This window comes from Brienomyrus brachyistius, chromosome 4 (genome assembly GCF_023856365.1).
Source record: "Brienomyrus brachyistius isolate T26 chromosome 4, BBRACH_0.4, whole genome shotgun sequence".
Classification (NCBI taxonomy): Eukaryota; Metazoa; Chordata; class Actinopteri; order Osteoglossiformes; family Mormyridae; genus Brienomyrus; species Brienomyrus brachyistius.
In genome coordinates, this window is record NC_064536.1 from 23,122,385 (window position 1) to 23,137,615 (window position 15,231).

The 15,231-nt window shown below is 47.8% G+C and overlaps 1 protein-coding gene across 1 annotated transcript in view; it reads left to right on the forward strand.

Annotated features, from left to right (window-relative positions):
* The window catches only part of LOC125739920 (uncharacterized), a 645,903-nt gene that overhangs the window by 534,494 nt on the left and 96,178 nt on the right, over positions 1 to 15,231 (forward strand). The window contains exon 22 of the mRNA XM_049010480.1: positions 151 to 477. Within this exon, the coding sequence (XP_048866437.1) occupies positions 151 to 477 (327 nt within the window). The remainder of the gene's footprint in view (positions 1 to 150; positions 478 to 15,231) is intronic.

A 15,231-nucleotide genomic window follows, 5' to 3' on the forward strand; every position in this document is an offset into this window, starting at 1 on the left:
TTGCTGTTTCACCTCCTCACTGTCCTCTTAAACCAATCTCTCTGTGCCATGACTCCTGGTAGAAGTGTTACACAAACTGATAATATATAATATTAATCAGAGATACTGTGATGCTGAAAATGTGAATTCAGTTGGTTGTTTTCCCCACAGGTGCTGACAGTGTGTCCTCAGTGGGACGGGTGTCTGTACAGAGAGGAGGATCTGTCACCATCCCATGTTCCTATGAAGACCGTTATAAAGCATATGTGAAATACTGGTGCAGAGATTATTATTCTTCAGATTCATGTACTCCCATAATACGTGGTGACTCTCTACAGAAGAGGAATGAAGTGTCAATCAGAGATGATCCTGATCGACGAGTCTTCAATGTGACTATGAACAATCTGACAGCTGTGGACTCTGGTTACTACTGGTGTGGTGTGGAGATCAGCGGAGGTGCAGCTGTGGGAACATGGATCCAGCTGTCAGTCACTGAAGGTAAGATGTCTGTACTGCAGACCGTAGCCAATGAGATGCACAGTATGTAACATGTCATTGAGACTTAAAGGAAGGGCATTAACACTAACACAGGAGAAAATATTTTAATATACAAGAGGAACCAAATTTTTGTTTTGATCAACACCATAAATGACACCTGGGAGAAATAACAATGAATGTGCTACTTCATGGGGTTTAATATGAGAAGCAATAATCTTTGGTTTAGTTTTAAGTGAATGTTAAATTCATAAAAGCATAAATATATGAATAAACATACTGTAAAAGAGTGTCAATTGGGCTGTCGGTTACTGTTGTTGGCATATAAATGTAAATTTAAATAACTGTAAGCAAGCAAAAGGTTATTGCAGGCTAATTCTATACTAAATAATCAGTGATAGTAAGTACAACATTTAATCAAAACAAGTTGTTTCATTGGGGGCCCATCGGACAGCAAGGTCGCATGTTGGGCTGGTGCCCTCAGTGTAAATAGTGTAAATAGCTTTGCTTATTTACCATGTATTGTGTTGTGTGTCTGTTGTGACTGTGGCAGTATGACTATTTTAAGTACCTGTGCCTTTAAATGTGCGGGCCGATTTGTATTGTAATTTATGGTAGCGCCCTATAAAAATGGCAGTGGTTGGCTGGGGGTCGAACGCTGGCAAGGTTCTTCCGGTTACCTGACTTCGTGGTAAAGATCTGCATACGACGGATTTATTGGAGGCGGCTGTTTGGCAACGTGGAGGGAGTTTATCCGGCTGGTTGGAGATCACTACGCCATTAAGCATTGCTGCTCTGCCTGCTTTTACAGCTGCGGTCTGGATTGCCTGTCCTGCAGTTGCTGCTGCTTTGCCTCTTTGCCTCTGCTTTTGTCTTCTCTCCTCTTTTTGTATTCTGAATGTGGGGATTGGTAGCCTTTTATTCCTTGCTTAATTGCGAGGATTAATTGTTTAAAGTGAGGGATTTTATTTTGTGTGTTTTTAAGATTCTTTGGGATTGGGATGCCATTAGGGAGGAAGGGAACTTTGTGGTGGCATGTTGTATTGTGTGTATGCATGGGAGTTGTAGTGTTTTGTTTCAGGATGCCATCTGCTGTTTAACTGTTTAACCTCCTACCCTGTGTGGACCAGCCCCGAGGTTTTATCTCGTCGTGTGGATGGTGTTTTATTAATTTCTTTGTAATAAAAGATTGTAAGTGGAGTCACGTCTCCTGCTGCCGTGTATAACGGACCTGAGTACCTTTCTCTTGGAGTTTCATTTAGCTTAGGAACTATTTCCCTGGGTGCAATTCCCAGGGTGGCGTAGTCGGTGTCTTAAGGGGTGGTTCCCCTGAACTCTGAGCCCAGCGCTGCGACAACTTGGCGTAGTCGGCAGGATTTACTTCGGTCAGCAGAGACGTGTGCTCCATTCTATGTTTTTTTTTTGGAATTGTAAATTTGGAAGAGGCAAGGCAGCAGCAGTTGGTTTTGTGGCTATTTTTAAGTAATATCTGGATATTTGAGTGACCCATTGTTTGGTACTCCAAGCTACTCAGTTGTGCAGCCTGGTCTCTATGGTGCTATTATGGAGGAAGAATTGCAAGAATTGAGGAACCTAGTTTTGCAGTTGCGGACTGATAACGAACAGCTTCGCCAGCAGCAGGTTGCTTGTATATTTGAACCGGGTGCTACACCTTCTACCTCAGCACCTCATGCAGCCCTCTCCAGCCCTATAGTACCTGCAGGAGAGCGAGTGGTGTTTGTACCTCGGGAGCGCAAGTGCCCCATGTTCAGAGGACGTTCTGGTATAGGGTTGAATGAGTGGCTTGAGGAGGTACAGGCATGTATGCGGGCGCGGCATTTAGGTGTGTCTGATCAGGCGTTCTTTTTATTTGACCATCTAGAAGGGGAAGCTCGTGAGGAGATAAGGTACCGCTCTGGTGTAGAACGAGGGGATCCGGCTTGCATAATTGATGTTTTGCAGGAGTTGTATGGGTGCTCGGAGCCATATGTAGCTTTGCAGGAGGCTTTCTTTTCTCGGAGGCAACAAGAAGGGGAGACACTGCAGGAGTTTTCCCTTTCATTGATGGGCCTTATGGAGAAGGTGAAGCAGCGGGCCCCCAGTGGCACGTTGAATGCTGACGTTTTGTTGAGGGACCAGTTTGTTGAGCATGTTTTGGATGGTGCTCTCCGTCGGGAGTTAAAGCAGATGGTGCGTAGGCAACCCACGGCCACCTTACTTGATGTAAGGGGTGAGGCGATTAGGTGGGAGCGAGAAGGTTTACCGAGTAGTCGTGGCCGAAGTCAGTCTGTTCCATCAGCTTGTGGTATCCAGTATGGAGTACAGGGTAATCCCCGGGGTGGGGGTGATTCCGTCCGGGGTTCTGAGATGCGTGAGCTGAGGGAATTACTAAAGGGCCAGCAAGAGCAATTGCGCCTACTTACCCGGAGTGTTGAGCTCTTGCAGAGCTCTCATCAGCGTAGTCGTTTACCTCGCAGCAGTTCCATCATTTGTAGACGCTGTCAGCGGCCTGGGCATATTGCTAGGGAGTGTGATGGGGTTCAGGCTCCTTCTCGGTTCCAGTCTTCAGCTGCTCCCCCATTTTCTGGAGGAGAGCCTCACCCACAGCCAGCGTCGGGAAACTAGTGCCCACCGGATCGCAGAGCCACGGTTCGGATGGGGCTCCTACTGGCTCCAGGTTGGTTCCTACAAGTTTAGGCACTGCCTCTCAACTGATGTCCCTATGTCCACATCTAGATGTGGTGTTGGGTGGGGTTATAGTGCCTTGTTTAATCGACACTGGGTCTATGGTGTCTACCATTACTGAAAGTTGTTTCATTCAACACTTTGGACAGTGGGGTCAAGAGCGCCTTCAGGCTTGTCACTGGCTACAACTTCGGGCGGCCAATGGATTAGCCATTCCTTATATTGGCTATCTAGAGTTGGAGGTTGAGCTTTGTGGTAAGTTAATGCCACAGTGTGGGGTGTTAGTGGTTAGGGACCCCCCAGGCGAGTCATCCCCACAGGTCCCTGGTGTTTTGGGGATGAATGTGATCCGGCGGTGCTATCAAGAGCTTTTTGGACAGCATGGGCTGGGTTTATTTGAGTCACCTGCAGTATCTGCAGCCCCAGAACCTGTTATGCAGGCATTGCAACAATGCCATTGTTCGGAGGTGCAGTTCTCCAGTGGTACTTCAGGTAAAGTCAGGGTGCGTGGCCGGAAGGTATGTCGTGTCCTAGGTGGTACGATGAAGTTGGTAGCAGCTACTTGTTCAAAGCAGTATGCGAGTGCTACAGTGTTATTTGAACCTACCTTCTCTGGCTTACCAGGTGGGTTGCTGGCTTTTCCTGCATTAGTCCAGGTGAAAGGAGGCACTGCTTAAGTACCGGTACTAAATGTAGGTTCTACTGACGTGGTGTTGTATCCCCGTACCATTATGGGTACTTTGAATAGTGTTCATGTGGTCAGCTTACCTGCTGGTGTTGTCGAAGTGCCCTCTGTTACTGCGGATGTAGCATCTCTATCAGTTGCCCCCGCCATGTTGGATCAGGTGGATAATTTGGACCTCTCTTCACTGTCTGCTGAACAGCAGGTTCAGGTGAGGTCCCTTCTTAGGCGGTATATCTCTGTTTTTTCAGCTCAGGATGGGGAGGTGGGCTGTACCAACTTGCTAGCCCATGACATTCCCCTTTTGGACGATGTCCCTGTTAGGCAACGCTATAGGCGTATATCCCCGTCTGAGTATGAGGTGGTCAAGGAACACATTAATCAACTGTTGGAGACACAGGTGATCCGGGAGAGCTGCAGTCCTTACGCTTCCCCCATTGTCCTTGTTAAAAAGAAGGACGGTAGTCTGCGCATGTGTGTAGACTACCGCCAGTTGAATGGCAAGACCAGGAAGGATGCATTTCCTCTGCCACGTATTGAGGAATCCCTGGATGCGCTTACTAGTGCGTGCTGGTTTTCTACCCTGGACTTGGCGAGTGGTTATAACCAGGTCCCAGTTGCGGAGGAAGATAGATCCAAGACGGCATTCTGTACCCCCTTTGGGCTGTTTGAGTGGAACCGGATGCCCTTTGGGCTTTGTAATGCCCCCAGCACCTTTCAGAGACTGATGCAAAGGATATTCGGTGACCAGCAGTGTCAGTCGTTATTGCTGTATTTGGATGATATTGTGGTTTTTTCATCCACGGTTGAACAACATCTGCAGCGGCTGGAGTTGGTGCTGGGACGGCTTCACCAGGAGGGCTTGAAGGTGAAGCTCTCTAAATGTTCATTTTTCCAACAGAAGGTGCAGTACCTGGGCCATGTGATTTCCGACAAGGGCGTCTCTACTGATCCTGGCAAGATAGAGGTAGTAACTAACTGGCAGCGTCCCACTACTGTCACGGAGCTGAGGTCCTTTTTGGGCTTCGCTAGTTACTATCGTCGGTTTGTGGAGGGGTTTGCTAAGTTGGCAGCCCCTCTGCACCGACTGGTGGCTGAGTTGGGAGGCAAGAAGCTAAAGGGGGCTACACAGGGTGCGATTAGCACTTGGACCGAGGAGTGCCAGAAGAGCTTTGAGGGGCTGAAGCTGAAGCTTACTACAGCACCTGTGCTTGCCTATGCTGATTTTTCTTTACCATTTATCCTGGAGGTGGATGCAAGCCATGCGGGCTTGGGGGCAGTGCTATCCCAGGAGCAAGGAGGTCAGGTGAGGCCAATTGCCTATGCTAGCCGAGGTTTGAGACCATCAGAGCGGAATATGTCCAATTACAGCTCTATGAAATTAGAATTTTTGGCACTCAAGTGGGCTATGACGGAGAAATTTAGGGAGTACCTGTTAGGTCATAAATGCATTGTTTATACTGATAATAACCCACTCAGCCATTTGTCATCTGCTAAATTGGGTGCTATGGAGCAACGGTGGGCGGCGCAACTGGCATCTTTTGATTTTGAGATCAAGTATCGGTCTGGGAAAAGCAATCAGAATGCGGATGCGTTGTCTCGCCAATACCCACTGGGCCGACTAGAAGTGGATACCATGGTTCCTGGCAGTTTACTCCCTGATTCCTTACAGCAAGCTTGGTCATGGGGAAAGGCTGAGGTAACCCAAGGTGCTATTGCAGTTTTTCCTTGCTCTACCCCTGATTTGTGTGTGCTTCAGCAGGCTGACCCAGTTATTCGGGAAATCTTGCCATTTTGGACTCGCAAGGAACATCCTAATGCAGAGTAATAGCGGTGCTATTGGCCAGGTATGTCCTCCGAGGTAGCCCAGTGGTGTCAACAATGTGAGAGGTGCCAAGTGGCTAAGGATACACATCCAGCAGCTCGTACTTTTATGGGGCATTTGTTGGCTTCTCGGCCCAATGAGATTTTAGCAGTTGACTACACTGTGTTAGAGCCTGCCCAGAGTGGACTTGAAAATGTCTTGGTCATGACTGATGTTTTTAGTAAATACACTCTGGCTGTCCCCACCCATGATCAACGCGCCTCCACCGTGGCCCAAGTTCTGGTAGCTGAATGGTTTTCAAAGTTTGGTGTTCCTGCCCGGATACATTCAGACCAAGGCCATAACTTTGAAAGCTCCCTTATCCAGCAGCTTTGCGGTCTTTATGGGATCGAGAAATCTCGCACTACTCCATACCATCCGGCGGGCAATGGTCAGTGCGAACGCTTTAATAGGACTCTCCACAACTTGTTGCGTACTTTGCCTGTGTCCCGGAAGAGAGATTGGGATTCCTGTCTGCCACAGGTGCTTTATTGTTATAACACTACTCCCCATCAGGCGACTGGGGAATCTCCTTTTTTTCTTATGTTCGGTCAGGAGCCTAGGCTTCCAGTTGATTTCCTTCTAGGCAGAGTGGCGGAACCCGTGAGTGGACATGTCCATGATTGGATTGAAGAACATCGGACTCGACTACAGTTGGCCTTTGATGGGGCCAGGGGACGGTTGAAGATGGCGGCTGAGCGCCGGAAGAAGAACCATGACCAGTATGTTCGAGATCGCCCTCTAAGTGAAGGCCAGCTAGTACTCATTCGTGATTGTAGTACCAGAGGGCGTCATAAAATTAGAGATTGGTGGAGCTCTGTGATGTACCGAGTTCTAAAAACGCCTAAGGCTGGTGGAGCAGTTTACGCCATCGCACCTGTGGATGACCAGACCCAGGTCAGGCACGTCCATCGAATTTTGTTGAAGGTCATAGTAAATGTCTCTGGTGTCTGCCCTGGTAACCCTTTGCCTATGGAGTCAACATTTTCATCAGATGAATCTTCGGATGATGAGGACCTGGTGGTGTTGAGGCAGGAAGGCCCGGGGGGAGTGTCTGGTTCCTCACTGTCTAGGCCAGTGGCAAGGACATGTGCTGCTCAGAAGTCTCCTTTGCGGCCTGCTAAAGTCCCAGGCCCCTCAGTGGTTTCTCCATCAGTAGTGAGTCAGCCACTTAGTTCCAGAGTGGTTCCAGCCATGAGTCATCCTCACTCCCAGGAAGTAGAAGTGCGAAGGACAACCTGAGCAACGGCAGGCCAACACTCTAACGTTTACCATCTTCCGAGGCCTGCGGGGGTGATGGCACAAGGGACTGTAAGCTCTCTCGACCCTGTGTCTAATGCAGTTGCTGCCCTTTTTAGACCCTGGAGTTAGACTTTGTATTCCATCGTCGGGTCGACGATTTAAAAAGGGGGGGGTAGACTGTGGTAGTATGACTATTTTAAGTACCTGTGCCTTTAAATGTGCAGGCCGATTTGTATTGTAATTCATGGTAGCGCCCTATAAAAATGGCAGTGGTTGGCTGGGGGTAGAACGCTGGCAAGGTTCTTCCGGTTACCTGACTTCGTGGTAAAGATCTGCATACGACGGATTTATTGGAGGCGGCTGTTTGGCAACGTGGAGGGAGTTTATCCGGCTGGTTGGAGATCACTACGCCATTAAGCATTGCTGCTCTGCCTGCTTTTACAGCTGCGGTCTGGATTGCCTGTCCTGCAGTTGCTGCTGCTTTGCCTCTTTGCCTCTGCTTTTGTCTTCTCTCCTCTTTTTGTATTCTGAATGTGGGGATTGGTAGCCTTTTATTCCTTGCTTAATTGCGAGGATTAATTGTTTAAAGTGAGGGATTTTATTTTGTGTGTTTTTAAGATTCTTTGGGATTGGGATGCCATTAGGGAGGAAGGGAACTTTGTGGTGGCATGTTGTATTGTGTGTATGCATGGGAGTTGTAGTGTTTTGTTTCAGGATGCCATCTGCTGTTTAACTGTTTAACCTCCTACCCTGTGTGGACCAGCCCCGAGGTTTTATCTCGTCGTGTGGATGGTGTTTTATTAATTTCTTTGTAATAAAAGATTGTAAGTGGAGTCACGTCTCCTGCTGCCGTGTATAACGGACCTGAGTACCTTTCTCTTGGAGTTTCATTTAGCTTAGGAACTATTTCCCTGGGTGCAATTCCCAGGGTGGCGTAGTCGGTGTCTTAAGGGGTGGTTCCCCTGAACTCTGAGCCCAGCGCTGCGACATGAGTATGACTGGCAGACATCAGGAAACCCCATCTTTGTAGCCTTCCTGTGCTTATCTGTGACTCTGGTACCCGAACCACACTGGTGACAGACCTGAGGATAAAGGTGACAGAACTCAGCAGGGAGCAGCATGACGTGGGACACGGCCGATCGCAGTGAAGACCCCCCTAAAGCTGCCCCGGTACAGTGGGTAATGGCCCCTGGAACCCTCCCAAGTACTGGTCCGGCTGGTGGCACGGCCCAATCACTGGTCCCCCAAGATGGGGGGCACCTGGTGATGCCACTGGAAGAGGAGGCACTGCGAGCTCTATTAAGCAGAGCCCCACCCCTACAGCTGATCTGCACCCATCGTGCGCATGGCCATGGGGGGGGCAGCTGAAAGTCACACTGACTGGACAATCGGTGGTACAAGAGGTCTGACTAGCCAGCACTGCTGACCCCTGTGTTATCAGACTGGACTTACTAGTATAGCTAGGGGCCGCCATCGATCTGCTGGGGGCAGCCATCTGCTTTGGGTACAGATGTGGGGGTCCTCCAGCATGAGAGCAGTGGCCAGGGATAGCGATGGGGGAAGAGAGGAGGAGAGCCGTCCACCCGGTGGGGGGATAAGATCTGCCCACAGCTCCTGAGGGAAAGTCTCCACCAGCCACATGACTGCAACTCCAGCCCAGACTGTGCTGAACGGCAGCACCACAGCAGGACCGTCTCCATAGACAGTGCAGGCTGTGCAGCAACTGTGGCAGTACAGCAATCAGCCCTGTTCACCCATCTGCATCTGCACCAACTGCTTCTGGTGAAACTACAAGTGTCTGAGCAGCAGATCCAAGAAAAGGCAGACAGGAGGCATGAAGCCTTCCCACAGTCCGTAAGCGGCACGGACCTTGTCACCAAAAAGGATGGGTCATGTTAATTTTGCTTCAACTATCAACCATTGAACGAGGTGACAAGGAAGGACTCCTATGTGTTTCCATGCATCACTGGGTCAACATGGTTCAGCTCCTTAGACCTCCGGAGTGGCTACTGGCAGGTCGAACTGTCCCCAGTAAACCACCCTAAGACCGTGTTCACCATCGGTCACAGGCTATGACAGATCAGTCAGTTTCATTCAGCCCCTGTAACAGCCTGGTCACCTTCAAGAGGCTAATGGAGGCTAATGTCCCAGCTGACCTGAACCTAATGTGTCATCAACACTGATGATCTGCTGCTCCACGCCGCTGATTTTGCCCAGACATTGTGGAACTTAAAGACAGTGTTTGCAGGGACCCTCTGTGCAGGGTTGTGGCTGAACCCCCGGAAGTGCTCCCTCCTCCAGTGCATGATGCTCTTCCAGGGTCACATCATCAGAGGGAGGGCGTGGACACCGACCCGCAGAAGACGGCTGCTGTGTGAGACTGGCCCCCTGCACAGACTGTAGCAGAGCTGCACAGCTTCCTGGGGTTAGTGTCATATTACCAACACTTTGTAAGGACTTCGCCAGCATGGCAAACACAATGCACCGTCTACAGAAAAGGGAAGTGGTTTGCGTGGACAGATGCCTGAGCCGCGGCTTTTAACCAGCTCTGTGTGACGCTCACCGATGTTCCCATGCTAGAGTACCTGGACCCTCATCTCCTTGTCATTCTGGACACAGACACTAGCAACGAGGGGCTGGGTGCTGTGCAATCACAGGCAGGACCGTGAAGGGAGCTTCTATCTAGGCCGGCAAGAACTTCCGTCTGTACCTCAGTGGCCAGTGGTTCTGGTTGTAGAAGGACCACAAATCACTTGGGTGGCTCCTGAGTTTCTGGCACTCAGAAGGACAGCTGGTCTGTTGGTTGGAGGTAATGGCAGAGTTTGAGTTTGAGGTCCAACATCACCCTGGGAAGCTGCATGGAAACATGGACACTCTGTCTCGCTGACCCTGCAGCAGCTCACAGTGCAGGACAACCAGGCCACCACCAAGACTTCATTTGCCAGCAGATCATCACAGAGCAGCACAGCAGCCCCATGGTGGCCAGGGTGAGGGAGCAGCTGGATGAAGGAGGGTGACTGGGTCGGGAGGCGATATCAGCCTCTGGTCCAGAGAACAAGGCCTACCACACCCAGTGGGGCACCCTGAGGAACACGAGGGCCTGCTGTTAAGCTGCAGCTGATCACTGGATGGTGCAGGGGAGCAGCTGCTGGTGCCTCAGAGCCTGTGTAACCCAGTATCTGGTTCTTTTGTTTAGGTAAAGTGTATATGATTAATCTGATTTGTATTGTTTTGGGGAGGATGTAGCAGATACTGAACTACAGTAGTAGTACAGAGGTTACAACATGATTTTGAATTAATTAGTGGCTGGACAGATAGCTAGTAGCTGAAATTTAACGTAGATAAATGTAAGGTAATCCATGCAGGGAGTAGAAATATAAAGTACAGACAATTTATGGGTTCCACTGATTATGAGAAAGACCTCAGTGTGTATGTTGATGCCTCCATGTCCCACTCTCACCAGTGTGGGGAAACAATTAAAAAGGCCAATAGCATGTTAGGTTACATCTCTAGGTGTGTGGAGTTTAAGTCAAGGGAGGTGATGCTACAATTATATAATTCCTTGGTACTGTAAGACCCCACCCAGGTTATTGTTTGTAGGTTTGGTCACCTTACCTTAAAAAGGACATTGCTGCCTTCAAAAGGGTGCAGCGTAGGACTACAAGAATTATTCCTGGACTTAGAGGAATGCTTTATAATGAGAGGTTAACTGAACTGAATCTCTTCATGCTTGAGCAAAGGAGACTAAGGGGGGACATGATCCAGGTATATAAGATTCTAACAGGTCTGGATGCTGTTCAGCCAAATAGCTACTTCAGTATTAGCCATAGGTGGAAAGTAGAATAATTTTAAAATGGATTTGAGAAAGCACTTCTTTACACATCATGTAGTTAGAGTATGGAATATTCTCCCTCTTAGTGTAGTGCAAGCATTACCTTTGGTTCCTTTTAATTAGAGCTGGATAAAATTTTATCAACTCTGATGTATTAGTTAAGTTCTCCCCAAACGAGCTTGATGGGCCGAATGGCCTCCTCTCATTTCTAAATTTCTTATGTACTGAGCTGACACACGCTCTATATCATTTGGGTTTTATATTCTTTTTATTGCTTGTTAAATATAATTTAATAAGTTATTCATTTAATATCTGCCAATGGGAGTAATCCCATGAATCCCCGTGAAGGGCTGGGATCGACCCAGGAGATACGGGATACGAGGGAGAAGAGATAAGACTGCATGTCTTCCTTCCACACTGGCAGCAAGCTTACTGCTGAAGCTATTAAATTCCAGAGGACATCTGCGAGTAGAGAGAGAGCTATTCGATTCACAGCGGTGAAGGACCGAGTGCCTGACGAGTCACTTGCTCCGGCTCCAGGACGATAGAGAGAGCAATCAGATCAGGCCTGCTACAATTTTTCTTTAGTTTAATTATTTGCCAGATTAGGTTTTTCAGTGGGCAATAATGGAGTGTGAACTATTGTAACTACTGTTTACATTGTATATATTTTGTCGTCTTAATTTTAGAATTTATATAGTAAAGTTCTTAAATTTAACTGCATAATTTTATATTGTGTAGTTGTTGAATAAGGTGACTAAAGTATTTCGGGTGGGCATGTTAGCCCTGGGTTAGTTTTGAAGGGAACATATAGCCTACAGACAGACACCATAGTGAACTCAGGGCCCCCGTCAAGTGATTGTTAACTGGGGCCCAGCAAAAGGCCTGAAGGGGGCGCTACACCTGTGCTCTCTCATGCTGAGGTCAGTGCACGGAGCCGTTGGGTGCCGGGCAGTACGGCGTAAAGAAGATGCTGAGGAAGCTGTGGCAGCGCTTCACCTGGCCGGCTGCCAGCAGGACGCCCAGATGTTCCTGCATTGCTGTGCTGCATGTGCGGCTCAGAGGGGTCCTAGCTGGCAGTGCCGGTCTGCCCTCCAGCTGTACCTAGGGGAGCATGTGGGGGTCGATGTCCTGGGCCCCTTTCCCCACACTGAGGCTGGGAATCACTACATACTTGTGGTCATGGACTACTTCACAAAGTGGGCTGAGGGTCACATGGTTCCAGAGCAGAGTGTGACCTGACCACCATGGCAGAAAACAGCTCTAGGAGCTTTGGGGCTTCAGAGTAGCTGTACGGAGTCCAGGGGAGAAGCTTCAAGGTGCTGCTTGTCACGATCTCGCTGGGAAAGCGGGCGATCGTCGGGCAGGCGAGCGAACAGGAACAAGCGGACAGGCAAATACGGGGCAGAACGAGGGTTTAATAAGGTTTCGGGGAACAGGGAACATCGGACACTGACTGACATCAATGACGGACAAGGGAAACTGGGGAGACCAGGACTTAAATACACAGGACTAATCAAAGTAACTAGACAAAGCTGGAGACGATCAGGGAAATACACGTGGGTAATCAGGGGGCGTGGCACACACGAGGAGCGGACGAGCCGGGCATGACACTGCTGTTCTGTGAGGTCAGCTGGCTGCTAGGGATTGTGAAGACCCCCCCCCCCCTCCTCCCCCACCCCCATCAGCAGAGTGACAGGCTGGTGAAGAGGCTGAATTGCATCCCAGCTCCCAATGTCAACTGTAGTGTTAATGTTAATTGTTGTGATTATCATTGTTTGGGCCACCATGTGTAGTGGGAGTAGCTGGGACCCTCAGCACAGTGGCCAGTGTCTGTGTGTTGTGAGTATATATGGCATAAATCAGTACCTGTCTGTGACTCTTTATTATCACTGGGATCATCATGTCAGGTATCTGTGCCGCAAAATGATAATATTCTGCTAAATGAAGTACTGTAACCTACAGTGGACTGACTTTTTATTAATGTGTATAAATGGTGTAAGAGGGAGTTAGAGTTAATCAGCTGGGTAATTTTCATACTGTCCCTGCAGGTGTGTCCACACTGAACACGGTGTCTGTACAGAGAGGAGGATCTGTCACCATACCATGTTTCTATGACAACATATATAAAAAACATGAGAAATACTGGTGCAATGGGAGTGACTGGAGTTCATGTACTCCCATAGTACGCAGTGACTCTCCAAAGAAAAGTGGTGAAGTGTCAATCATAGATGATCCTGATCAGCGAGTCTTCAATGTAACCATGAACAATCTGACAGCTGTGGACTCTGGTTCCCACTGGTGTGGTGTGGAGATCAGCAGAGGTGCAGCTGTGGGAACACGGGTTTACCTGTCAGTCACTGAGGGTAAGATGTCTGTACTGTAGACTGTAGCCAATGAGATGCACAGTATGTAACATGTCATTCAGTCAGAAAGGAAGGACATTAACACAAACATCCATTTTCCAAAGCGCTTATCCTACGGGGTCACGGGGGGTCAGGAGCCTATCCCGGAAGCAATGGGCACGAGGCAGGGAACAACCCATGATGGGGGGGCAGCCCATCGCAGGACACACTCACACACCAGTCACTCACATGCGCACTCCTACCGGCAATTTAGCAACTCCAATTAGCCTCAGCATGTCTTTGGATGTCTATACTGCAGACTGTAGCCAATGAGATGCACAGTATATAACATGTCATTCAGGTAGAAAGGAAGGACATTAACACAAACACAGGAGAAAATATTTTAATATATAAGAGGGACCAAAATTTTTATTTTGATAAACAGCATAAATGGCACCTGGGAGAAATAACAGTGTCAGTTTAAATGTGCTACTTCAGGGGGTTAAATATGATAAGTAACATGTTATGAAATATCCTTTAGTTTGTTTAAGTGAATTTAAAATTAATTCATGAATTTCATTGAAAAGCGTCAGTTTGGCTTGTTACTGATGTTTGACCTATACATTTAAAGTTATTTGACTGCAAACCAGCAAAGGAGGTTTTTGCAGGTTAATCTTATACAAATGAAACTGTTAATAATTTATTACACTGCTTAACCTTTACAAATTCAGTGATAGTAAATACAATGATTAATCAAAACAAACTTTAATATTCAAATTCAGAAATGGAAGTAATGTACTGTAACCTACAGTAGACGGATACTGACTTTATCAATATGTGTATAAATGCTGTAAGAGGGAGTGAGAGTTAATCAGCTGGGTAATTTTCATACTGTCCCTGCAGGTGTGTCCACACTGAACACGGTGTCTGTACAGAGAGGAGGATCTGTCACCATCCCATGTTTCTATGACAACATGTATCAACAACATGAGAAATACTGGTGCAATGGGAGTGACTGGAGTTCATGTACTCCCATAGTACGCACTGACTCTCCAAAGAAAAGTGGTGAAGTGTCAATCAGAGATGATCCTGGCCAGCGAGTCTTCACTGTGACCATGAACAATCTGACAGCTGGGGACTCTGGTTCCTACTGGTGTGGTGTGGAGATCAGCGGAGGTGCAGCTGTGGGAACACGGGTTTACCTGTCAGTCACTCAGGGTAAGATGTCTGTACTGCAGACTGTAGCCAATGAGATGCACAGTATGTAACATGTCATTCAGGTAGAAAGGAAGGACATTAACACAAACAGAGGAGAAAATATTTCAGAAAACATTCTATTTCAATATTTTAAAGCTTCATTAGGGACTTCCAGGTTGAGCATGAAGTGAGCTGATATAATTTTTAATACTTTGCTTGACCTGCATTATCTTTGACCTGTAAATAAAGGTAGAAGAGATACAAATACCAAGGAGGGGGGGGCACCTTCAATTTGATTTGATTCAGTTGTATGAGGAATCATATACGTTTTTCGTTATGTAGTGGCTAAGATTTACCTCAGCTGGGGAAGAAGATACAGCTTTTCGGGTTAAATGTTCTTTCTTGTCCTTATAAGGGATGGGAGGGATGTTCTGGGTGCTACCATGGCAACGTCTCCTCTTCAGTGTTATGAAGGGACCAAACTTATTTTACATTGCATGTGCTCACATGCAGCTTCTACCCTTCTGCTGTTTTGGGTTACAGGCTGTGAATGTCTTTCATTATGGCTAACATGGCTGTTGCTATAGGAGGCCATCCTGTGAAGTTTATATCTTGGAAAGTAAAGGGGCTTAATGGACCTGGTACTAGGGATTGGAATTGGGAACAGGTTACAAATTTTCCAAAGCATCAGAATCGTTCGCCTCTGAGCTTATCAATTCCTTTATGAATGCCAGTGTTACACCATATTTTGTGACTGTCACAATGTCACTCCAGGGGGCGCTGTTTCACATATTACTGGGAATGAACGCAAGGTTCCTGTTCATGTTCACAAGCCCTCTGTGAAAAATAAATTAACACGCCAAATAAAAAAATCAGAAATAAGAGAAGAAAATTGAAAAGAATAACTATC